At 41.8% G+C, this 27,660-nt stretch overlaps 1 protein-coding gene across 3 annotated transcripts in view; it reads left to right on the forward strand.

The window, feature by feature from the left end:
* Positions 1-27,660, forward strand: part of kalrna (kalirin RhoGEF kinase a) — a 146,875-nt gene that overhangs the window by 18,569 nt on the left and 100,646 nt on the right. For all 3 annotated transcript variants that reach the window (XM_086122905.1, XM_086122906.1, XM_086122907.1), the window contains exons 2-4: positions 22,103-22,177; positions 26,092-26,206; positions 27,440-27,632. In XM_086122905.1, coding sequence (XP_085979031.1) covers positions 22,103-22,177; positions 26,092-26,206; positions 27,440-27,632 — 383 coding nt within the window. The remainder of the gene's footprint in view (positions 1-22,102; positions 22,178-26,091; positions 26,207-27,439; positions 27,633-27,660) is intronic.

Raw genomic sequence — 27,660 nt, forward strand, 5'->3', positions numbered from 1 at the left:
ATATCCCACAGAGTTGAATGTCAGCATGTGCCGTACATGTGTGATAAAACAGCTACATCTCTTTTGTGAGTGCATGCGCCGACTCCCTGAGTCGTCAATGGTAAGGTGAGGCTCCAACCCTGCAATGCTTTGCCACACTTCCTGCTCATCCTCCATAGGGAATACGGACATCCAGCTACTTAATGGGGAAATAGATCATTATTGGATTGCAAAAAAGCAAATCAATGGAAAGCACATAGCCTAAAACTAAAATAGAACAGAATTTAATAGAACCATTGAAAGTTTTTTTCTTCCTTTTTCTCCACTCCTCACATGACTCGTATGCCCAGTAAATGGATGGAACCTTAAAAAAAAAAATCGGATTTAAATTGATAGCATAAAACCCTGATTGGAACACTCCTAGTGCTTGTTATGGTAGCACCACCCCAGTTTCGTAGACTGTGTAAAATGTACTAGAAACACCTCTGTTACAACCCTGGTGCTGACACCGAAGACTGGAAATTGCTTTGTTCTTTATTTTTGGCAGTGCGTGTAAAAACTGGAAAAGGAAGTATCCAAACTCCGATACTGTATCAGAAGGCAGAAAATTCTTGGGATGAGTTTCCCCCCCACAGCACACAAACACCCCATTCCATCTGGGTGCCATTGAGGCATTTGCAGATACGTAAATGTCAGCTTATACAAGCAGTGTAAATGGAGCTATAGGCACCATCTCCTTCCCGTTTTACAGCCCCGATACTGCCTCAGGAAGCAGAATATTCCCTTTACAATGTCTCCCTTTTTACCCCCACCACACTGCCGACCCATCCCCATGTTGTGTCAGCGCCATTCTTTGGGTTGCGAGAGCGACACAGAAGGAAAGTGGAAAAATGTCGGCTTCAACGCAGAGCATCCAAGGTGCTGACCTGCCTTTTTTCTCTAATACCACCTTGGATGTAAAATGTCACTGAGCTGATTTCCTGTCCCCCACACCTCCCATTCCGCACTGGTGCCATTTATACAGTGCAAGAGGAAAAATATCAGCTTTTGCAGGCAGTGTTTAAGGGTCTTAGTGTGAGCCGTATGATCCAATCACTTCCTGTCACATGTTCAGGGTCAAAACGTTCACCAGCAGGCCCTGATTCCTGAGTCATGGCGAGGACACTCACAGGGAAGTGCTACTGAATGTGATTTATTTTGAGTGTGTGTGAATGTGTGTATACGTGTATGCTTGTCTGGCGTGTGCGCGTGTGCGTAAGCTGTCATCACAAACAATGCGGTGGTGCTGAGGAGAGAGCAAGGAGTCCCTCCCTCCGTCCATCTCTTTGTCTCCTACCTACACACCCACTGGCAGATGGGTATGAAGAAGTGTGTGTGTGTGTGTGTGTGTGTGTCAAGCAGATACAAGTGCTTCTTATGTGGATTAGCCCTTATTACCCACTGGGGGATGAGTGAGAGTGTTAAATAGATAAATACAAAGGACTTCCTTTCCTCCTCTACCTCTTCTCCCCCCTCTTTCTTCTCTTTGTCTTCTTTCTATCGATAAAAGCTTCCTTCGCTCCTCCACACACATGCAGCCATATGGTGTGTGCGTGGACTGTGTGCGCTAGGGTAATGAGCATCTGTTGTCAATGTAATCAATCACAAAGAAATCTGGTGGGTGGGTGCATGTGTGTGTGTTACGAGCTGGTTAGCAGAGCTAGCTAATAGACCCTGATGTTATTAGCTGCTGTGAGCAGGTGTGTGCGTGTGACCTGTGTCACAAGATGCTTTTATTTTCATTGACAGCTGATGCATAAAAGCCTCAAATGATCAAATAGATGCAAGTGACCCGCCCTACCTTTTTGAGATAGGAGCCGTCTTTCGGCTGACTTTTTGCTTTGACTTGCAAGCACAAATTTCAGATGGTGACCGTGAGCACAACTCGTCTTTGTGCCCTGCGATTGGCTGGCAAGCAGTTCAGGGTGTTCCCCCATCTACTTTCCGAATACAGCTGGGTTAGGCTCCAGCACGCCCAGGACCCTTGTGAGGATAAATAGATTAGAAAATGGATGGATGGATGGACCACATGCATCATTAAAGTCTTTCTACAGCTTCTGTTCGGCCCATTGGATTTGACATCTCAAGTACGAGGCAAGAATGTAGAATGAGTTTTCACCCTGAGCCTCCTCACCATGTGAGAAGAACCACAAGTCATTTCTTCCTTTTCCCGGGTCATGCCAGCAATCTCCTCTTGACGAATGAGAGCATGCGGTGAACACACACACACACGTCCAAACACCAACAAGCTGTCTAAATACACTTTGCATAAAAAGTAACAGCATGCTTGACCCTGCGTAATTACTTTCCACCATTCTTTTAAGTTGGCGTCCGTGTGTGTGTGTGTGTGTGTGTGTGTGTGTGTGTGATGGCTCCCCAGTGGCTGGCTGAGCAGATAAGAATCCTTGAAGCTGGTCAGGCCCGAACACCATTTCGTTGCTCTCCAACACTCTTTTATTGATCACAGATCTCTGTAAAATACCACGTCCAGTGTGTCATCTCTACCAAGAGACTCATGATTTACAGAATGCAATTATTTTGTTTGTGGTTTATGAGAGTTATCTGTCTTTTTTGTTTTGGTAGCTGTAGCTGGACTTTTTAACGATTGGTCAGTATTCTTCCAAGTACTTTCCAATCCAAATTGGTGTTGAATCCACATGTTAAAGAAATGGCCAAATTCCTCATAAGCTAGCAAGCAATTAGCCTTTACACAGATCTGATCGGTTGGATCGGATCGGTACATATTTAGCATTCTATGCAAAATCAGTAATGGGTTGTAATGTCATATAATTTTCCGATTGATCAATGGCCCCATTAATCGGATCTGCAAAATAAGACATGGCAGCAAACGCAATCTCGTTTACTCCAGAGACATCCTCTGCTGTCAGCGTTCGTACAACATCTCTCATCACATACAGTCGGATTCATCCCTACCCCCTTTCCATTTTCTGTGTATTGATTGTTTATCTGTGTTTTGGAGCGAATTTTTAAGTTTTAAACATTCCTATTCCTTCGCAATGCATTTCAATTGGTGTCGATCACGCAAATGATGTAAAACGCTGCTACAAAGTGGGTTCATAGAAAATTGCTCATCACTACAGTGTGGCATATGGAAAAAATGCTGGTTGAAGAAAAATTAATGAAATACAATAATCCCTTGTTTTTCGCGATTAATCGGTACTGGAAAAAATGAAAAACAAAGTAGGATTTTTAAATTGGAGTAAAACATGTTGATTTATAGCGCTATGACATCATCTTGCCTTGTTATCCATTGAAATAGGTTTACAGTTTCTTTTTTTTAATCAGACAATGGTCTTTTTTTTTTAAGTCAAGAAAAATACTTTTACCGAGCTGACAGTTTCAGCTGTCAGTTCAGCCTTCGCCTGAGCTTTCAGTGCCAAGGCCGCAAACGTCATCGTTTTGGAAACAGCCGGGGACGCATTGCTTCCGCGGTGGCAAGGGGTTTGAGCGCAGCTTGACAAATCAGAAAAAGTTCTGAAAATTATTGCGAGCACAACACTAAGATAGAGTATGCGAGAGAGACAGCTCATGGGATAAATCCACTCGTGGTCTCATTGGTCAATGTCGCGCCGGGAACCAATCACGCATGTTTGAGTGGGGCATGTACAAAGCCTCTGAGTCACGTCAGCTCTTTGTTCGGCATGCAGGGAAAACTCTCTCGCGTATCAACATGAAACAATGCGTCTTTCTGCAGCCACAAAACCTGCAAGTGCGAATTGGCGCGGGATCACTGTAGTTAGTGCTGCTGAAGCCCCTATTTAGGAATAACTACAAACGAAGGTGATTCGTTGTCACAGTTTTTGCTCATGCGTTCCATTTTGATGAGATGTTGCCTGAGAGTCCATAAATAGAACTGGATAGATCTGAGCTACAATATGCCGTCACGTGCTTCAAAGTGGTACCGTTTAGGACTGCTGATGGTTTTGGTAACGTTGACTTTCAGTGCGGTTCGATTTACGAGCCTACACATAGCTTGTTGCCACTGCTAATTGGCACGTGATCCCAAACTATGCCGCCAACTAAACTAGACTCTGTATCAACAAGGGAATGACTGTTGGAGTGTGTATGCGCTGATGAGTGTGTGTTATGGAGAGACACAATGGAGGTAGCATGTGTTCTTTATAAAATTTGACCACAAATTAAGTGTAATTCTTCGTCACTGTTGCACGTTTACAAGTTAACAAGGTTATGGCCTGCTAATGACTGCTCATTAGCAAACGTTAACACTCAAGGACATACTGATGCCAAAAACGTTTTCCAGGGTAATCTCAGGGACATGAAGCAAGGGTTTTATTAACAATAAAAAGATGACAGTACAACAGGGATGATGAATGTAGAGCTGCAGCTATTGAATTATTCAGTATTCAAGTATCCCACTGAAAATTCTGGAGAATAATCGTGTCTTCGGGAAAACCATTTTTATCTCATCACTTCAGCGCAAGGGTGGGCAAACTTTTTGTCTCGGGGGCCACATTGATTTCTAAAATTTGACAGGTGGGCCGGGTCAACACAAGATACGGTACATATAAAAAAAAACTGCATGTCACCGTTTTGGATCCAATGATAACAAAATAGCGGTGGCGCGAACACACTTATTCCGTCGTATCGAGCGGGAGTTGCTGGAGTTGGCGCTACTGCGGGCATCCGTATGGCCTCTGGAACTTCCATTGTTATGAATCGATCGTTAATGTAATATAGTCGTAGAAAGTTTAATGCATAAGTTTTATTATTTTTATTTTTTATTTTTACCGGGTTCGGGAATTTCCGTTTGACAGAGGTCTGCAGGTGGTAGATAAGATTTCTCCCTCTATCGCTCTCCCTCTATCTCTCTCCCACTCTCTTCATCTCCCCCTGCCTCCCTGTGCTCTTCAACTTCAAGTAACTGCGCCACCTGGTGTTGAAATGCCTGTCATTACAAGTCCAAATGAAATCAATGCAATCATTCACATTGAACCATAATTGTGTACCAACCTTTTAAAAAGACCAATGGGCCAGATCCGGCCCTTGGGCCGTAGTTTGCCGAGCGCTGCTTTAGAGCAAAGAAACAATGGCTTTCATTTATATATACTTAACAGATTTATACTAGACTAGTATTAAAAATCATTTGTGGTAAATAGTAAGCCAATTTAAACTGTCATATAATTTTAAACAGATTTCAAACTAGGACAAGTGAGATCAATTATACAACTCACCGGCCCTGCGCTGAGCCGGATTTACATGGAGACTTTTTTTTTTCCATTCCAATTGAAATAATCTCGACTAAAGATCTCTGGTCACCTGTTTGCATGCACCGCTTTGTTAATCAGAACAGCTGTTTGACAGCAGTGTGATGTGCAGACCGAGTTCATTCATCTATTTCGCACAGTAGTCGCGATTCTTTTGACACTTTTATTCAATTGACAGTTTGATCAAAACAAGTTACAAATAGTTTCCTATCAGAAACAAACTCTTTTTCAAGTGCGTAAACATCACTCCATTTACGTCGAGATCATGCGCGGACCAGATGCAGCTGGCCATGCGTTGTGATGAGCAGTTCATGCCTGTGAATTGCACAGTACAATCACTATCGACAGCTACATACGTACGTCGCGATAATACACATCAGTTCGCCGCAAACACAGGCCCACACATGAGATGTACTCTCTTCCCTGATTGGTTAGGAGGGATACACATAAGGGCTCCCTGCCACCAGAGTCCCACACAGAGGGAGCGGAGGCAAAACAAACCCTTGGTAACCGCGAATACTCTGATGATTGACTTTTTATTTATTTATTTATTTTTGGAGTCAGAACAATCTCCATGTGTGATGGGCGTAACAAACATATATATATATATATATGTGTGTGTGTGTGTGTGTGTGTATATATATATATATATATATAGATCTCTCTCTCTCTCTCTCTCTCTCTATATATATATATATATATATATACTGTATATATTATTGCATTTTTAATTCTAACATGTAATTTATATATACTGTATATACAGTATATATATATATATATATATATATCCCCATCTATCCATCCAGGGTCACGGGGTGTGCTGGAGCCTATCTCAACCGTTTTTGGGCAGTAGGTGGGGGACACCCTGGACTGGTTGCCAGCCAATCGCAGGGCACACAGAGACGAGCAACCATCCGCGCACACACTCACACCTATGGACAATTTGGAGTGTTCAATCAGCCTGCCATGCATGTTTTTGGAATGTGGGAGGAATCCGGAGTACCCAGAGAAAACCCACGCAGGCACAGGGAGAACATGTAACCGGAATCGAACCCTGCACCTCTGCACTGTGAAGCAGTCAATATAAAACTGCTCAGAACTGTGACGCAGACGTGCTTAGCCCTAGGGCTTCCCGTTTTTGACGTTTTCTGGTATCATTAAAATTAAAATGCAATCAGAGAGAAAAGGAAAAGTTTTACTGTTGTAGGCATTGTGTAAACTGAATCAAGTCTCCAAAACCTATCATTCATTATACTGTACTGCAATTTTCCCTGGTCTTGTCTGTTTTGCTGACCAGGGAGGGAATATGCATTATTAAAACATGTGCGTCCTGCGCTTGTCCTTGAGCATTATGTTCTACTGACCTCCATCTCACCTAATGAGTCACAAGTGTAATTGTTGGCAAATACAATCATGAGGAAGAGGAACAGCGGACCAGCGCAGCTTTAAATGAAAATGACTACGTCGTAATTGGTTGCAGAAATAAATCTGTGCAGCGTGTTGCTCTGTCCGAAAATAGCCAAAACTTACTGGAACATTCTGCGGAGAAAAACAACAACAAAATCAGCCACAAATCAGGGGAGGTCAAATGTGGGAGAAACAAATGCAGGAAAAAGAGTACTATGCAAAGAGTCTGAATCATATTGAAATTGTCACCAGCTGCTTGCAACTTGCTCGCTAAAAAGTGAGCAGTTTTATCCTTTCCTGACGTCTTCTTGCTATTTTTGTCATCATTCAAACTTGATGAGCTTAGGCAAAAGCTGCTCAATTTTTTCCCCGCTGCTCTGCATTTTCAGTGTTCAACTGATTAAACAGCTGATTTTATACACAGCGGAGATAGGGACCGGGCCTGCGAGCAGTGAAACTCCACATATAATCTGCATTATAAGTGCATTGGGGACAAAAACAAAATCTTCAATAATCAGGAATATTCAGTACCACTCATAATAATTTTCCGATGCTTGGCTAATCACCCAAGGCAGAGCCTTTTTTTTTTAAATTTAAAAAACATTTAAAAATCCCACAAATATGCGCATTTGTGGTTGTTGAACTGGGAGTATATAGCGTTCACTGTCTATCAATAAATTTGAAACCGCAATGGTAAAATATAATAAAATGATTACTACTGCAAAGCCAGTTAAACACACTAATAGACCTGCTATTAGTGAATGTTACCATCCACATTTTTGGGAGGTTACGTCAACTTAATTTGCACAATTTATTTTTTACTTTTGTTAGTGGATCATCACAGATCTCAGTTCCACCAGCATCCAAGGATTAACCGTCTATGTGTTGTCGTTTTTCTCCGGGTACTCCGGTTTCCTCCCACATTGGAAAAACATACAAGGCAGGCTGGTTGAACAGTCTAAATTGTATATAACGTACATAACTAATGGATGGGCGACCAGGTGGTCTAGTGGTTAGCGCTTCGACCTCACAGTGCAGAGGTGCAGGGTTGGATTCTGGCTCCGGCCTCCTTTTGTGGAGTTTGCATGTTATTGTATGTGTTATTGTATTTCTGGATTTTTTTTGGAACTCTTTCATGCACCCTGTGACCTGTCCACTGTAGTAACCGCTGTCCCCGAAAGGGTTAATTTAATGGAATGGAATTTTCATAGATGGAGAAGCAGTGACTATCCCTTGAAGATCAGATAGTTTTGTTGCAAACTTTTGATGCTGCCTCGGGATTAAGGACTGAGCATCCAGGATCAAACTAGCATGGTCGCGTAGAGAAAAAAAAAGACTGCTTTTTGATTCTTTCATGAATATTGGATGAGTAGCAGAAAAACATCAAACAGCGAGACGACATTGCCAGAGTATCTCGAAGATCACAGCAAGTTTGCACCCTCCTCGAGACCTGCTCGTCGCCCGGATGAATGTTTCCACTCACACTCTCTCTGTTCTATTAATACGCTACACACCCAGCCAGGTTTTGTCCGCTCAATTACTGCCTAACACATATGTTCCTCTGCATGTGCATGTTGGCTCAGGTTAACTGTGCTTTCATTCCAAATTAAACGCAGGATTATAAAGAAAGAAAGCCAAGACCCAAAATGTCGGAAAATGCTAAGTTACATAACAAAACAAAACTAAGGAGATATGCGATGGGAAGAGTGTTGTATTGATCCCGGACGATTCATTCATTGGTTTATTCATTCCACCAACGACTTTTGGAAAATGAATGCAAATTGGTTGGTTTCAAAATGCACATACCAGCACTGTGGCATGATGCCGCAAAATGCTGGTGGTTATGATGGCGCGCTTACCAGCCATCGCACGCCCACACACGCACACTACACTACACAACAGTACACACCAGTGTGCCTCTAACGCACCATATTAACATCACGTTTAATGTTTTGTACACCCCTAATGAGCCATATTCAAATCATATTTAATGGTCCCTGCACCTCTAATGTACCATTTTTACCTCATATGTCATGTCTATAACATCTCATGTAACTTACGCGATAGTAATCAAAATCAGAATAGATGCACAGCCATCCTCATTCGGGTTGACTACTTAATTGCAGGGCATATATATATATATATATATATGCACATTTTGGAATGTTCAATAAACGCAACATGTTATGTTTTTCAAATGATGCTGACTGAGAAAACCCACCTTAGCACGGGGGAGAGCATGTTCACCGCACAGGAACGCCAGAGGTGACATTCAGACCCATGAACCTTCGGATTATGAGACGGACGTGCTAACCGTTACAATAGCAGTCAAAAGTTTGGAAACGCCTTGAAATTCAAGCTTTAACTCTTGATAATGCACAGCTGTGAAGTGAAAGTCTTTGCAGGGCTGAACAGATCGTGCACATCATCAAAGCTGATGAACAAAATACCAAGATGTGGAAAACGTATCTGGGCAAAAGGAGCCTACGTTGAAGAATCTTAATGATAAAACCTTTTCTGTTTTGACTGCAGTAACACTTTTTTGGTCAACCAAATAATTCCATCAATATTTTTTTATGTCAATGAGTTAAGTATTAATGTACAAATGGGAACATTTCTAAACTCTGAATAGTTTCCGAACTTTTGACGAGTAATATATGTCACTTTGCTGCCCCGTAACCATATAATCTTCATGATATTTAACGCTCTGTACCTGTACACCAGGGTTGCCCATTACGTCGATCGCGGACTGGTCTCAAGTTGATAGCGAGGGGTGTAGAGGCGAAAAAAAACAAACAACCATTTGTGTGTCTTTGTGCATGTTGGTATAATAGCTTTTATGTTAATGCACACTGCACCCTAATCAAACTATCGGTCTCATTTTAACAAAAAGTAATGAAAACATAAAATAAAATAAAGCAGGTAAATCTTTAACCTACGGTGGCGCGTGACCTGCATCACCGGAAGTTGTTTGCGCTCAGCAGTCTGCAATTGCAGCTTGTGATCAGAGCTGTTGCGCTACATCTTTTATCGTTATCATTACTCTTTCAGAGTTTGTTGCATGTACAATTCACCGAGGGCACAGGCAAAGAATAAGAATCTAGGAGGGCCCAGGGAAGCACTTTAAAACGGTACGTGTGAGCTACGATATTTAACAGGCTGCAAAAGTGCCTGGCATGCCTCCGCGTCAAGCTGATGCTCATCATGGCGTACATGTGCATGTGCGTGTGCGTGCGCGGTAATGGGTCGATCGCGGGTTGGTTGGTTGATCGAAAAGTCGATCTTCGGTCTAAAATGTTTGGGCACCTCTGCTGTACACCTACTGAGTGATGCGTAATATTATAATATACATAGTACTGTACATATGGAATCAAATGTATTCAAAGCACGAGACCCTGGAGGACAATCGCTTTGTGGAGTTGTGCGTAGCTTTTTGTCTTTTATGCCAAACCTTCGGAGGTTTGGGATTCCATATTCTAAATGATGCAAATAAATTCAACATCCAAGTGTAATTGGTGAGTCAGGGGTCTCTTTTAATTCTAATTGTTAAAAACATATCCTTAACCGCCACAAATGCACTAAACTGCCACTGTCCTTTTTACATACTGACACATGTACGCATTCCAGGTTTGGCCACTGGGTCTAAGTTTTTCCTCTCCACAGACAGCTGTTGTCTGCACATTGAAAGTGGATCTAGTGGGCGAGAGACAGGAGCAAACAGATTTCATTTGATAGCTGCAACACGTGTGCCATGTTTTAACATTCACTTCCTCGAGGAAGGCACCAATCTGGCATTCTCTTGAAGTCCGACCTTGGCGCTTAATTAAGCTCACATGTGTGTACACACTGAATGCGTGTGTACACACAAAGGGCGCTATTTTCAAAGTCAGGCATCCATGCGCTCAGCGTAAAAACAGGCGCAACATCATTTTGGTGCTGGGGCCAGTCCAGCCTTCTCTGTTTAGGACCGCAATGCACCTAACTGGCCATTCCAGGGCACAGAGCTGCCGCGCCCCCAATGTACCTGACGATTTGGTCACAGGAAGTAGACTGAGCTTGGCGTAAAAACGGGCGTATCTAGTCCAGCTTTAAAGGCGACACAATTGTGCTGGAGATTATGGAATCAGGTTGACATTTTCAATCATTTTTCATGTCTTCTGAAATTGTACAAAGATCGGGCCCTCCTGGGAGCTAGGTCATCCAGTTCTAACCTGTTTGTGAATCTGGGAGACCGCGCAGCACGTCCAAGGCGTTCCGGGAGACCAAGGCCCTTTTCTATTACATTTATCCCATCACACCTGTTAATTTGGTGTGATGGGGTACAAAAGTATCCTGCTTTTAGACCTAAAAGCAGCTGTAAATAGTGGCGCAAATGGTGGAACACAATTTTGGTGTATTTCATCAAGGCACAGACAAACAGATTGTGTATGGTGGATGTCATCATCTTTTACTGATAAATATGACAGCAGTGTAAGACAATCTGTCTGAATCATTATTGCAATTCATTCATTGAATGAATTATGATTATTATCATCTTAAAAATATTTGAATAGCAGCCCCCTGACAACTAGTGGGTGGGAGAGAGTCAGACACGGGAATGCACGGTCATGGGTGCAAGGCAGTCTGCAATTGCCCACGTCAATGACATCATTCGCAAGGAGAGATCTTGCAGTTTAACTGTATAAAGGATCTTTTGCATGAACCATCTCATGCACAGAGCCCAGCAAGTCTGTTTCGGCTTCCGCAATGTCAAGAACTGCCCCTGTGCTTCGACCGCCTTGATTTGAATGAAAATGAGAGTCATTTCGATTGGTCTCGAGTTGGCTACTTTCCATCCAACAATGGCGCACAACGGCACAAATGCCTCCTTATGCCCAATTTCTACCTGTGCCAGAAAAATACCCCAAAAGAGAAAACTCCATTCATGTGTCCAGTTAGACTGCGCTTTACATTAGACTCGGGCAAGCACATAAGAGCCCAATGAGCTTAAAAGTGTACGTTCACATTCTGTTCAGGCGATCGCAGATGATGGATCCAACATGATTGGCCCGTATTTAATGCAGGTTACTCGGCTCATTCAGTTTGCGATATGCGAACATGTCTCTCGTTCATCCCAAGGATAAAATATCGACTCCTGACTGATCACTGTGGGAGCACTCTGTTATATTTGCGTGAGTGTTGTGCTGAGTCAGCTGCATCCAGATGGTATCTCTGCGTGTGGTTGGAGCGTCGCACAAATGACTTCACCCTGCACCCTCAAAGCACCACACTCCCACCAGACGCTATGAACCCTGGATGCGATTGGCTCAAGCTGAATGACACACACTGTTAACGAAAAGAAGAGTGGAGCAACATGCATGAAACCAATTAGAACACAGACACAAGGTCGTTGTTGGTTTATGGGGCTGTTGAGAGTCGTAGTGTTGCATTTAAGGATGTGCGTCACTGCGCATGGATGGCAACCTCGAAGGTTTCAGAAGAGGAAGAGACCATTGTTATTTTCTTTACAATGGAAACACAAGCGAGTGCCAACCTGACACACGATAGATGGATAGGTAGTAGGGCTGGAAAATCAATCCAAATGTAATTGTGATTTTGATTTCGTCTTATAATAATAACATTATCATCAAAGAAAACAATTAATATGCCAAACGGTGCTGTTTGTTTGCAAGTTCCCGACGTGAAAGCGCCCTGAATGCACCGCGTTGCTTGCGCAACAAGCATAGATGTGTACTGGAAAATCCCATGAATAATTCTCTTTTTTTCGTTTGTTGTAAAAAAAAAAAAAAAAAAAATCACTGATTTATAGTGCATTTCTTGCACACTGTAATTCAATATGATTTACGAATTGACATTTAAAAGCAGTTACAAATTGAGAGAACTAAATGCAAAGTAAAGAAATTTAAAACTAAAATTTCTAAAAATGCATACAGTGTAAGAATAAGATTTTCGAACACATGATCTTCAAGGAATTTTTGTTGTCATGTCAACAAGCACACGAATGGCGCAAAACACGATACCGGAGGTCACATGTTTGCCGAGGAAGTCCCAGGCTTTGTGAAAGTAGAACAAAATAAGTAAAAATAAATATGACAAGATGAGCGAGATGCTTATTCCTGTTGTGAATGTCTGCAAAGATACAATGCAGGAACAGTAAACTGCAATGCAAGTAAATAAAAGGCTGTAAATTTCCCCAGTGTGGGACAAATAAAGGATATCTTAAGACACTTGAATTGCAGTGAGATCTGATGTTTAGGTTATTTTGTACTGATCAAAAAAATGGTGTTCAAGAATAAATTGCAGGGATCAATAGGCATGGGGGAGGTGATCGTTGTTTTTAGTAGCAGAGTTTTTGTGGTTGAAGAAATACAAAGTTTTGACATCAATGAATGATCATTTTAAAGAATCGGGATTTCAATAAAAATAATTGATGATTATTTTTCCGTAATTGCCTAGCTCTGAGAGAGAGAGAGAGAAAGAGAGAGAGAGAGAGAAAGAGAGAGAGAGAGAGAGAAAATAGTTACTAGAAATATTTATGTAACTCTAAAGCAAATACTGAGCTCAACTTCTGACCATCTTACGTCATTCCTAGCGATATTCTTTTTGCAGTATGTCAATCTTGTTAACTCATTTGAAACGGCGTCGCTCAAACCTGAATACAAGTGCAGCACGGAGAAAAAGCAGCTCAGTGCAAACTCCACCCCTAGCCTCTTCCGATAACTCCGACTGCTCAAACTGTTCCTGTTATTATTTTTGAAAAAAGAAACATTTACAGAATACTTTCGCTTCCCTTACTTTTAGCTTATGGTCCCCACAGGTTAGCACAGTGGTGGGCAAACTATGGCCCGCGGGCCGAATCCGGCCTGTTGGTCTTTTTAATCCGGCCCGCCGAAGCTTGGTCCACAATTAAGGTTCGATGTGAATGATTGCATTCATTTCAATTGGACTTGTAATGACAGGCATTTCACCGCCAGGTGGCGCATTGGCTTGAAGTTGCAGAACACGGGGGGGCAGGGCAATCTTTTCGACCACCTAGTACCTCTGTATCGCTCTACTTCTACTGGTCTGATCACAACCCATCTGCAGCGATGCACAGGCTAAAATAGGTCATCAACAACACTTTTGTCATTTAAAAAAAGTATATTAATACCGTACTTTCATGCTTTTGTTCTGTTGATGTTTGATATGGACTGTCAACAAATGCAGTTACCATAGCTCGTGCTGACCTGGCCCTTCTGTCAAATTTTAAAAGTCAATGCGGCCCCCGAGCCAAAAAGTTTGCCCACTCCTGGGTTAGCATGAGCCCTGCTACAGTTGGTAGTAAGTGCTTGCTGCAAGAATCGGTATGCCGCATTTCACCGACAGTGATATCAGTTCTGTGATAGGGCAACTTCAAGTTGGTGTTTGGCAAAACCAAGATATGGCATTCTTTGAAGTGAACCCCAAATAATTTTTTTTAGTTTTTTTTACCCTTACTGTACTCAATGTACACTAATTAAAACCAAGACGATGAATGAACTGTGATGTCTGGCGCACCATTAAACCCCTAACCGATACCAAAAATTGATACCATAATTACCATTAATACCATACCACTGATTGATACCATAGATCAATACCATACTGCTATTTGTCATTTCTGGAGTTTGTTTGTGACCTCGGTGTGATGCCGGGAAAGGACTTAAGTGGTGCAAGCACTGTTTCACTTTGTGTGTGTCCACATTCATGTGTGTGTGTGTCTGTGTGTGGCTGTGTGAGATCAGTGTGTGGTTTTTGTTATGTAGAAGAGTGATGGATGTGGTTTTCCTCTGCAGGGAAAACTGGAGCCAAGACCATTAATGTGTGTGTGTGTGTGCGTGTGTGTGTGTGGCAGGAAACTGTCACACTGAGCTTGGAGGTTTAGAAAGTACACGAAAGTTTGTAATATGTTATAATATTTAAGAAATGAATTATTCTGCATGGCGGTATTCATTTGGTTCCTTGGGGTTAAGACCGCTATCGTCACCGTTGTGGATTTCTAACTCATTCTCAAACAAAAATATACACTAAATACCTCGCATCGCTTAGAATTTCACCACATGGAAACTTTTGTCATCTGTGAATTGATTTAGAGGCATACGAGCCCACTTATTCAACTCGCTGACCGGCACGAGAAGGTCAAAATGCATATCAGAAATGGCTCTCATTATGATGCGAACCATGCAAAGACATGTTAAATGAAAGGCCTCTCTGACAGGATCAGTCAAAAGTGAGCGTGATTGTTTGTATTGATGCAGCTCTTGCATTGACCCTTGGAAAAATGTTATGCGTCCCTAATGAACTTGCTGGCGAGAGTAGCGTTTTGCGTTTGTTAACACCCAACAACAGCAAAGACTAGCAAAAAAATCTGCTTTGCCACAATGCATTAGCATTAGCATGTGGCGCAAAACAAGTTCTTAGCAAGCTGGAACCTGTAAAGGTGAATGTCCAAAACTCACCTCTGCATTACACTGTCATCATTTAGACCGAGGGCTGAATTAACAAAGAATGAACTGTTGCCGCTGATCGCACCTTCAGTTGCTCAATCATTTGCACCCGCGGTTTGCTCTGTCTTACTGTTGTATTCACCAAGGACATTGCGCTCATGACACACCAGAGCAAATGCACCCACCCACAAAGTTTGGCTGCGGAGTGTATGTAGTTAGGCCCTGATTTCCTACTGGTTGCAAAAAGCCACTTATGGTAAAGTATAAATGCTGGCTGTGCTCCAACAACTCTATGGCAGAACAATGGCAGTTACATTGAGATAGGAGAAATGTGTCGCAAATGATTTGTATACCGTTGTAGAACCCTATAAGCAATGGCTATTTGATCACAAATGGTGGAGAGAATATCACGTTACTCACAGGGATATATTCTTTATCCTCAGCAAAAAATCCCATCATTGGAGCTTATTGAGTCACGAAGACTAGTAAGAAAGTGAATACTGACAAGCGAAGACCCACCCTCTCCTCCGTTTGTGTGTGACTGTTTAAAGCTGCCACCCAGTGGCCAAGGCAGGCCAGGTACATTGTAATGAGCAGCAGAATCAATTGAATGGCAGCATTACATTGCAAATCGTTGAATTATTTCACATTATAATGAATTACTCTTTGCCCTTTATTTTCGTAGACAGCACACATGAACTTGCCGTAGAACTGACACATCTTCATTTTTAAGGAGGTCTAGTTTACCGTCTTTGGGAATTTGTCAGACTCTGCTGTGCCATGGTGATCGAGGACATTTTCTTTTGCATGCCCCAAGCCCACCTGACAATTTGTATATACTGTATGTACGTATGTTTACTTTGTATATTTTATGTAATATGGATTTAAATGGGAACAGAGCTCCGACTGACATTGTAAAGATTTACATACATACTGAGATTTGTGATGAACATCAAAGGTGACACAGATTTGCATTCTTGCACGTCAACAGAGTCTCTCTGATTCAGTAGGCCACCTCCTGTCACAGTGGCAACACACAAGTTCTGGCAGCCAGTTGTCGTGGCAGCTGTTTCAGCCTATGCGCTGCCTCACCTGTCGCCCTCCTAAGACATGGAGACACATGCACGCACACACACACACACACACACACACACACACACACACACACACACACACACACACACCAGCAATTTCGTCGTCTGCAGCATCATAAGTGTGAACAGAATTTGAAACCCCCTGATGCATTATGGCTAAAATACATTGATACACCTGTAATTTTTGGGTATCATTTGGCCTCGACGTGTGTGCCTGTGTATTTGCTGCTCTTATAGGTCCTGTGTGCGTGTGTGTGTGTGTGCGTGCGCATGTGTGTGGGGGGGGGCGTGGTACAGAGCAGGGGGGGTGTCAGTATTAATGGCTCTAGCAGGATTGCGTGTCAGCCTTTAACATGGACACGTCTGGAAACGTTGAGTGAGCGTGTGTGTGTGTGTGTGTGTGTGTGTGTGTGTGTGTGTGTGTGTGGTAGCAGCTTCCATGACCTTAACCCTGCAGTTTGTCATGTGAATAGTCAACGATAACATAAATCCAACACACATGCAAAGCACACACACGTTGGCTGTACACTTTTTTCCCATAAATTTAGGTGCGGTAGCACATTCTTATGACCTCCTGTTTATTTTAGCTAATTCAAATCTACTTACCTTTCAATATGGGAGGGGCAAACTGGGAAAGCAGAGGCTATTAAAAAATCAGCACAGGATTGGGTCCTGTTGTAGAGATGTGACCTTGTGCTGACAAGTGAAACATACAGTACTTCAAACATATCCTAGTGTATGTACAAGATGTTGATACGTCAGTTTTTCATCTGCTGGTTTTGTATTCAATGTCACGTGTATATTCATCAAAACACCCACCCTTGTTACCCCGCCTCCCCTCAATGTGCATATTCATGATTTAAGCACAAATTTGGGCATGCACACTGTTTGTGATTGAGCCCAAATGACATTTTTATGGTTTCACAATTACAGTACTGTGAAAAAGTATTTGCCACCTTCCTGATTTCTGTGTTCTTTGCACATTTATCACACACAAAGGTATCAGTTTATCAAACTCATTTTAATATCATACAGAGACTACCCAAGGAATATAAAATCCCGTTTCTAAATGATTATTCCATTTACCAAGGAGTAAAAAAATTCAAACCTATCTGGCTCTATGTGAAAAAGTAATACCCCTCCCCCTCTTGTTAAATCACAAAGTAACTGTGACTGGGAAAAATTCCTCCACAGCTATGTGAATGACTCATCACCAATTATCGCAAACTTGATTTCAGTTATTGCTGCCAAGGTTTGCACAACCCATTAATAGATTCAGGGGGCAATTACTTTCTCTCGGCGGCGACAGGTAGATTTGGATTTTTGTTGTTGTTGTGCCTTAATAAATTAAATTGGCATTTAGAAACTGCATTTTGTATTTCTTTGGGGGGTTCTCTCTGTGATATTAAAATGACGTTAAATGAACTGAAACCCTGTGTGATAAATATGCAAAGAACATTGAATCGGGAACGGGATATACAATATTTTCACTGCGTTGTATACACCACTGAAATGAATTGGAAATAGGGCCCAACCGATTAATCAGCCAACCAATCAAATCGGCCGATATAAGGTCTTTTAAGATTAGTTGAATAGCAATAGTTTTACGCATAAACACATTACAACATAAAACGATGCCGATGATGCTCAAGCCTTCCAAAAAAGTTCCCTATTTTTTGCCAATTTTTCTCTCTTTTGTAACATGAAATAAATTCTAAAGGTCAAAGTATTGTAAAACTGTTAAATGTTCTGCATGTAATTCATAACTTATTGTTGTAAAAACTAAGGGCCCAAAAAGAATCTACTTTATATATATTTTTTTCATTAATCTGCCAATTAATTGGTTAGCGGGATATTGTCCTGCGACATATGGGAATCCGCATTCGCCTAAAAAAATAAATAAGTAAAATAAAACAATGAAGATGTGATAGAGTTGGAGATTATCTGATGGAATCTATTTGTTCATTTGTTTTTTGGGCACTGTTTTGTTTTTTGAAGACCCAAGAAAACAACTAATATTCAAATGCTATCTGACACAAGATACAATGACTGAAGTTAAAGAGCAAATTGTTCTTGTTGGCGCTACACTGGTCACAATTTTCTCCCTATCTGATATGTTTCAGTCATTATTGATCGGTCAGTGCAAGTACAGTATGCTCTTGATTTTGATTCGTACCCCACACAAGACTACATTCAAGGCGAAGGTCAGATCACATTCATTTTTGGTGCTCTCCCGGTCACAGTCCTGACTGTAATGTGCCTTGAGTGAAGCAGGCCTAATCTGTATTCCCTCCTTTCCTCTTTTGCTGGAATGTAAATGAGGTGAGAGGGAATGTTTATTCGGACCAGTCATTCATTCACGCTTATTAGACTTTCATTCACTCGGTGATTTATGCTCATTTGAGAAAGTCAGAGTTCCAGCTTCTTCGTGATGTGTGTGTGTGTGTGCGTGCGTGCGTGCGTGTGTGTGAGTCTGAAGGCTTAAAAAGAACCATGAAAAAAAAAATGCTGTCTTTTATTGGGCGCATAAAGACAAAATGTTAGTGAAGGCTTCCAAACTATCCATTCTATTCTGTGCCACTTTCTGGCACCCTTCCATTGGTGGACAAAGAGAGGCCACTTTGAGATTGGGAAAAATGACAAAACCCAATGCTCGTCTTCTTGTAATACTTGTAAATACTTCCACTAACTACAAAGTAGCTCTAACTTCTTTTTCACCTTATTGTGCGTCCCATATGTGACATATAGTCGGCCATCTTGCCAGCAAAAGCAAGACACGCCATTTTGCCATTACAATTGATACATCAAATTAAACTACAATTTGTGGTGGACAAGGGAATTTGGGTGAAAATCGGTGAAAATGTTGAAAACAAAAACGTGGAGAAAAATTCACGGAACCGTGTGTAAATAAAACATAGCTGACATGCGGTGAAATCATTGAGGAAAGAGTGGAATGTCGTGAAAACATAATGGCCATGATTTCATGCGAATTAATGACACAGCTATTGCCATCAGAAGTCAGGACTCTTCCATACTGTACAGGATGTAACGAGAACGATTAAAAAAAAATGCTGGAAATTGGAAAGATTGTTGAAAATTTGCTGAACATGTGTAAAGAATTGCTAAAACATGGTGACATTGTGATGGAAACATTGGAAAGTGGCAAACACGTGGTGGAAATATCTCGGTGATCATGTCACACTATTCACGTAGCACACGCAGCTCTTGCAGTCATGCGTTGCCATGGAACTGAAGAATTGCACTTGCACAGAAGTCAAAAGTGTGGACGTGGTGTTGGCTGTTTTCGTGGCGATGTTCACATGTTTTTAGTTTGACATACATATGCTGCTGCAATCACGTCTGTAATGTATGGCGACTGTGGACACACGCACGGATGGAGAAAGCACATGCCGGATGAAAGTTGTGTGTCTGAGACAGAAAGGGAAGACAAAAACTGTAAAAATAAATAAATAAATCAAAAATCATAATAATTACCCCCCCCCCCCCCCCAAAAAAAGTGAGCGCTAAAAAGGTTTGATGAGAATCTTAAACACATTGCAGTAGTCACAAAATGTGTGAATGCTGTAAATCTTTAGCCGCGACATGAAAGCAACACTTTGGCCATTCTTGTCCTGTGGGACAAGCGGCAGGAAGTGTGTATTGAAGTTTACTTCACATCGTGATGTAAAAAACTTCCACGGTGTGCTGTTAGAGTAAAAGCAAATCACAAACTCACCATTTTTCGAACGTTTTGACTGATTTGCAACCGGATCATTCACAAAGCAACATTGTGTTTGGAAGCGGAAAATGCAGCTTTGACCAAAACTCTTCTCCTTTGACAGTCGGCTTGATTGAAACATCAATGTCATGTTGTTTATGTTTCCCTTTATTTATATATACATATTTACATTGCAAAAGCAACAACTATCACTCAACGCCATGATGCCATCTGACAAGATAACAGGACGCAGTTGGTCAAAACAAGGTGACATTTTCATCGGTTGCCAGGATTGGTCAAAATGAAATCTGGGTGCACAAGTGTCATCATCCAATCAGCGCAAAGTATTGTCCTGATTGTCCCGCCTTTCCCGAGCAGATCACATTGGAGCAGTCTCTGATTGATACTGTGGAGAACTTCTTTGAGTGATTCACGTATCAGTCAAACTCTTGCCAGGTTACCAAAAACTTGGGAACAACTTGACTTAATTCAGACTTCGTATCTAAACGACTTGACTTGACTTGACTTGACTTGGACTTAAACTACATGACTTGACAAGTCTGCGTGTTAATAGAATTGAAAAAAAATCAGCATTTTAACACATTTTGCAATTTTAGGAAGAAAAGCAAGTAAGAAAGAAAAAAATAGGATTTTTGTTTCATTCACACCAATCTGACAACCCAGTCAGCGATACCGGGGCTTGTGTTTGTCTTTGGAGACAAGTCAGACAGTTTCCTGTGTATGTCAAATGGCAAAGAAATTCTGCACACAAATTTCTCTCTCTCTCTCACACACACACACACACACACACACACACACTCGCGCTTGCTGATGTTGGCAGCAGACTCGCTTCTCACTTCTCCTTCCTTCATTTCAAACCAACAACGCAATGCAAATCAAAGTGGTTCTTTTGTCAAATGACTCAGGGCAACATGTACCCAATGTGTGGCATAATAGCTCAGCACAATGGCTTTGTCACCAAAATACTGTATTTTATTATATGCTCATCCAGGGTTGCTTGGATGAGTTTGCACCTCAGGCCTATCTAGAAGAGCTGTTATACATGCAAAGGGGTGGGGGGGGGCAGCTCTCACATTTTCCACCTGAAATTGAAATATGAATGAGAAATGTTAGACAAAGATGATATGCATTGCACCTCATTTTTTTAGTATCCTTATATGTGGCCATATATGAATAAATGAAATGACAGATGAATAAATGAAATGACTGTAACTACCGGAAAAGATATTTGATGTGAGTGCACCTACGTTTTATTGTCTTCTCACTTCCTCCTCAATCTTCATCGCTTACCAGCATGGCGCTACACGTGGCTAGGGGGACTATAGCACCTTCAGAAATCCCTGTAGCCCCCGTTAATCCCCTCCATCATTTTGTTTCATATTCTAAAATATATTTTTAATTATTTTCTGAGCCACCCTAGCTCCACTCTAGTCATAGGCGAGGAAAAAAAAATCCCTGAGCTCTGCTTGTTCTCTTGACAGCCATTGTTGAGGGAGGTTGCTTCTGTTTTGGGAATAAGTGTCTCGAAAATTGCCAATGAAAAAGCAAAACCCACCTGCAGAAATAAAATATTTGACTCATTTGAGCGTGCAAAGAAAGCGCTTTCAAAAGTCTTTCATTGTATTTAACAGTGCGATAGTATTGGGGACATATTAGGTAACAAATACAAAGGAGTAAAATTATTTTGGAAACATTTGAATTCGTATGAAGGCAACGGTTAGAACTTCATCTTTTAATCCGAACAGGGATTTAAACACATGCATCTTTCGCACAGCAGGAGTCGGACATTCAGTCACAGCCCCACCACTCATGAGAGAAGATTACGATCTTGAGAACCTGCAAAAAAGATGGTGGGTTACAAACCACATTCTGTGTGCAGAACTGTCCCGCAAATGCTGAAGTTTCAAGTGTTGCAGTTATGAAACCCCAAAATGTTGTTTGAAAGGTAATAAGAAGGAGCAGTAGAGGAAGACATTTTCCACCACATTTTCAGAAAGGGCTTGTGTCAGCGTGCGGCTCTTTGTTTTCCCTCGCAGGAATGTTGATCTGATAATTGGATTAATTATAAAATCGTAAAGCTCCACTGACTGTCTCTTTCGCTTCTTTTTTTTTTTTCTCCTGTTGCTGCAGGGTCTCTGAGGACTGAAGGCATTAAGGCGTCTGATGTTCTGCCTGTCTTGAAGGAGAAAGTGGCCTTCGTATCCGGTGAGTGTCATCAAAATCATCACCCACCCACCCGTTGAGAGACTTTCACTGCGACGCTTCCACTTGACACATTTTTCTACAAATGTCAAAGGTTAGATGCCAAAGGTTACATTGCAAGACTGTTGGCTATCTTACCATTTTAATTTTTCATGTACCATTAACACCTTTAAAAACACCTTTTGCCACTTGCTGTCGAATGAAAATGACATCACAAGTACTCGGGGCTCAGGTAACGACCGATCAAGGCTCAGCTTGGGAACTTCACATCAGCTGTGAAATGCAGTTTGTTTGTACAACAGAATAAAGACAAGAAACATCAACAAATCAGCACCCAGTCGTCATGCCTTCAAGTCTGATATTAGAAGCGAAGGACGGCAGTCTTTGCATAGAGATCATTCACGAGTGAAACGTTATTACGCCGTTGAGTTTCTTGACGTCATTTTTCTTAAACTGTTTCATGCATTGCCATTTTTTATTGACTTTCAAGCACAGTCAAAGCTATATTTGCGACAAGTAAGCAAGAAATAATGGGCACAGACATGTATGAAGATGTAGAGTACATGACAAGTTCACAAAAGTAAATACGTAGGGGCTCGGGATTGGCTTAAATGGAGTTAATAGCATGCGATGTCAACTGCGGTAAAATGCATATGACACTTGTTGCTTTCTGCATCCATCCATCCATCCATTTTCTGATCTGCTTTAATCTCACAAGGGTGGCGGGGATTGCTGGAACCTATCCCAGCTGTCTTTGGGCGGTAGCACCCTTACCTGGTTGCTACTAAATCGCAGGGCACACATTGATGAGCAACCATTTAGCGCTCACAATTACGATTTAGAGCACAGGTATCAAACTCAAGGCCCAGGGGCTAGATGTGGCCTGCCACCTCATTTTATGTGGCCCGCAAAAACAAATCAAACATGTCAACTTCCATGATGCTAGCTAAAATCTGTAACACAATTTAAAAATTTCATCTGCAATAAATAAGAAGGATATTGTAAGCATTTTCTTGTAACCAAACCCTTCATGACAGTAACTTAAACAATAGTTGAATAAAATGTTTTTTTGGACTTCTTTATATAGTTTCAGCCATCACAGCTCTCCAAGGGAAACGGTAATTATAATGTGGCCCGCAACAAAAATGAGTTTGACACCCCTGATTTAGAGTGTTGCATGTTTTTGAAATATGGGAGGAAACTGGAGTACCCGGAGAAAACCCACATGAGCACAGGGAGAGCATGCAAACTCGAACAACTTAGCACTGTGAGAGGCGGAAGTGCGAACCAGTCGACCACCTTACTTTCTGCAAAAATGCCCCACTTATTGAGTTTTACACACTGTAGTAGTTGTTGCAACATTGAAACATATTGTCATAAGTACCGATAGTCTGCTAGTAGGCGTGGCTCTCTTTATGCCCAAATGGGTTAGGGCACAGGTGTCCAAATCCGGTTCTTGATGGCCACTATCCTGCATATTTTTGATGTTTCCCTCCAATGCACCTGATTCAAACGATCGGTTCATCAGCAAGCTCTGCAGGAGTCGAATAATGACCCTGATCATTTCTATCCGGTGTGTTGGAGGAGGGAAACATCGAAAACATTAAGTATTTGAACAGCCCTGGGTTTGGATAAATATGTTGTCTCTCCATTAATCAATTTGCTTGAGCAATTCAAGGCGCATACTGACAAAAGCCATTCACAGTAACATTCACCTCGACAATTTAAAGTCTTTATTGAACTCAGCATGCGTGTTTTTGTAATATGGGACGTAGCCAAGAGTACTCTGAACCAAGATTCAAAGACAGAACCACAGGTCAGTCAGCCAGATATGCTGAGCAATGGTCAACCATGCTGCCAGTAATCTGTCGTTTCATTTGATTCTTGATTTTAATCCCACGTGTGCTTTTAAATTAAGGCTGGAACTCACTCCCACGTCGCGGTCATCTGACTGATGTAATGAAGTGTCAGGAGTACAAAGTGCTGTGCTCAAACCATCAGAAAGGGTATGCGTAACAAGAGACGAAATACATCAGAAGCAAGCTTTTGTGCAGCTTTAACGCACAAAGCTCCAAAGGACACATTTGCATATTTCTTTTGTGCGCAGCTAAATGTCAGCACTTCTTCTTGACCACGATATCATTAGGGACTGTAAACCCGAATGTGCTCTACAATTCTTTGTTGACCGTTTAACAGAGCACCATTTACGTCGCCTCACAATTCCACTAGCGGTGGAGTAAAATATCAACAGTGTGATTGTGGATGGGCATAATAGTTCATTCATTATTCGGAATTCGATTGAATGTGTGCAATTGATCATTGATGAATCCCGTCGTGAAGCAAGTGGAGCAAAATGGATTAGCTGCAACCGGCAGAGGCACTGTTGGTTTACGCTCAACTAGTTTCCTGCGAAGGTCCAACATGACGTCAGCTATGGAAAGTTAAGTTATATCCGCTCAAACCATTCCCTTTGTTTGGCTGACAAGCAAAGATTCACGTAACTTGTCCAGTCCAGTACCTTATTTTAACCCTTGCATGCACCTTGTAACCTGATAACATGATAAGCTGTCCACTGTAGTAACCGCTGTCCCTGAAAGGGTTAATGAACCTCAATATGGCAATGTTGTAAAATCAACTCAGGTTTTGAGCAAACCATTAAAAAAATTGGCAAGAGGTGTGGTACAGCCTAAACTGCTCAACAGCTCATTACAGGGCACAGTAAAAGACAAATACATTTACACTTACATTCATCCCTCAGGAAAAATTTAGTCTTCATTGAACATGCATGTTTGTGGAACGTGGGAAGAAGTCAGAGTACCCAAAGAAAACCGACACAACCATAGGAACATGTCAACTCAACACAATGATGCCTAAGCCAAGATTCGAACTCTGAACTTCTGAGCTGGGAAGTGGATGTTCTCCTTTACATGATCATTTACCGGTACATAGAACTATTAGTTTTATGCTGAAAAAAAAACAGACAGTATATTTATTGTGTTATATGGATTTTTAGTTTGGTTTTGTAATCAGTTGCTGGTTATGTATATGCTTGCAAAAAATGTAGTTTTTGATCACAGTTAACCCTTTCAGGGACAGCGGTTACTACAGTGGACAGCTTATCATGTTATCGGGTGCATGAAAGGGTTAAATATATATATATTTGCCTTTTTTTTCCGCTGAATAATTACGTTCCTTTGAAATTCCCGACTGATCTAAGCACCAAGTGGTACAAAATTGCGATTCCCTTCAAAACATTTGACAATGGAAAGACAAAACAAAAAACAAGGTTACCATATAGAGCAAACTGTAGTTTTTGGTGAAAAGAAAGCTTTTTCGTGCTGCTAACTACAGAAAAAATCATTAGCAATCTCCCTGCCTGCAGGATTTGCCCAGGCAGGAAACGGCCAGGGAAAATCATCCAGGGCGCTTAACACCCCGAACATATGACTTATGTGAAATTCTCGCATCTGGCAGGCGTTGTAACATGAGCGTGTGCCAAAACAAGCAGATGCGAAAAGCGCCTTGCTGCACTCGCCACTCAGCTGACCTGAACGCGATTTGCACGCTGAGCTTTGGGGCTCCTCAAGTCGGAAGGACCAAACGCAAAGGCCCTCTTGTAATTGCTTTGTTTGTTCTTGCTTCATTGTTATTATTCTTTGGCCAAATCAATCGCCTTTTTTAGAGCTTTCCCACAGTCAAAAGCCCACCAAATTTAGGAGTCATTTTTCATTCAAGTGAATCGTTACATCTAGGAATTATCTTGCAATTGTCACCTGCAACTCAAAACCGAAAGCCAGTCTAACATGAAATTTGGTTGACATCAAGCATGTTGAGCTTATTGGGTCTGACGTGGTTTGTTTTAGCCCATCAACATTTTGTGTGAATGCTACAGCAAAATGTTTTGTGTATGGGCACAGGTGGGCGGGACAAACGAGGAGGACCGATCTTGACATTCCCTGCACGAAGTAACCACGACCGAATAAAACAAGAGGACTTGAGGAGGCTGGTCACATACCTGTCGACTGTTCCCAGGTACACACACACACACACACACACACACACACCCTCCCCTTCAGAAAATACCCGTTTTTTTAAAAATGCATTGACGAGAGGGAATTATGCCAAATGGAAGGAGGATGAAGTGGCCGGTGGAGAGCTTGATGGTGGAATCAAAGAAGCAGATGGAGCCCTGTGTTTGATTTGCATCAGCATGAAAGCGCTCCAGTGTTTTCAGCAGACTCTTGGACACACACTGTGCCACTTCAAGCCTATTTAGTGCTCTGGCTTGCCTGCACAGTCCCGACCATTCTACAAGATAGAATTAAGATGAAAAACCACCAAAGAACAATGAAGCTATGTTGACATCAAGTCCTTGGCAAGTCGGTCCAGTTGCTGCTGTCATATTTAATGTTTAATGTAATGCTACCATATTTAATGGTCTATGTACTGGGAATGTCCCGTACATGCATCATGTTTAATTGTCTGCACACCTGTATGTACCATATGTATCATATTTAATGGTGTGTCTAACACTGGAATTTCACCATAGTTCTGATTTACCATGGGTTTGCCACTTGGGCGTACAGGATGTGTTTTTTATATGGCATCGATCGGTGTATTATGTCATTTGTCAGATCACTCTGCTGTCACGGCCGCCACCATTCCGTATACACATTCCTGACACTTGAAAATGACTCGAGATCAGGATTTATGCCTCAACAATTACGCTGTTGTGTGCTGAACAGGATGGGACTGCTTGGGGGGAAATGTTTGTGAATATTCATCAAACTTTAGCCACCAATTAGCAGTATTGTGTAGTCCACCTCAAGTGAATCGATAACACACATCCAAAGTTCATAGTCGTTCAAGTCAAAAAGCAAAACGTACCTTGAGGACATAGCAGAACAGGACCAAAGTGGCCTATAATTGGTCTTATTTTTCCATCGCAGCCACGCTGTGCTAATCCAACAGCAGTTTCCATGGCGACTTGCAGAACCTTGACTTTTCCCGTGACAGATGGCAGGAATTTACATGAAGATTGAGCTGCATGAGATTGTCTGCAGGTGACTCCAGTTGGTAGCACGTGGATTTGAAACCCCAAATGAATTGTGATTCTTCCTGGCGGACATGACAAAGCATTATCCACTCATATGTTTGTTTGTACTTCAGTCCATCGGTTGAAGACTGAATGAGAAAAGTCAGCAAAGCTTCTTTGGTTACATCCGATGCCCTAACAAACATACTCTTGACTTGTATTGACTGTAGTGAGGATGTGTGCAAGAGAGGCTTCACTGTCATCATTGACATGCGAGGATCCAAGTGGGAGCTAATCAAGCCTCTGCTGAAGACGCTGCAGGAGTTTTTCCCGGTCGAGATCTGCGTGGCGCTCATCATCAAACCGGACAACTTCTGGCAGAAGCAAAAGACCAACTTTGGTAGCGCAAAGTTCTCCTTTGAAGTGAGTGGTCGGTTCCATTTAAATCTGA

Source organism: Hippocampus guttulatus, chromosome 11, assembly GCF_054856545.1.
Source record: "Hippocampus guttulatus isolate MCC_2025c chromosome 11, RoL_Hgut_1.0, whole genome shotgun sequence".
NCBI classification, from domain to species: domain Eukaryota; kingdom Metazoa; phylum Chordata; class Actinopteri; order Syngnathiformes; family Syngnathidae; genus Hippocampus; species Hippocampus guttulatus.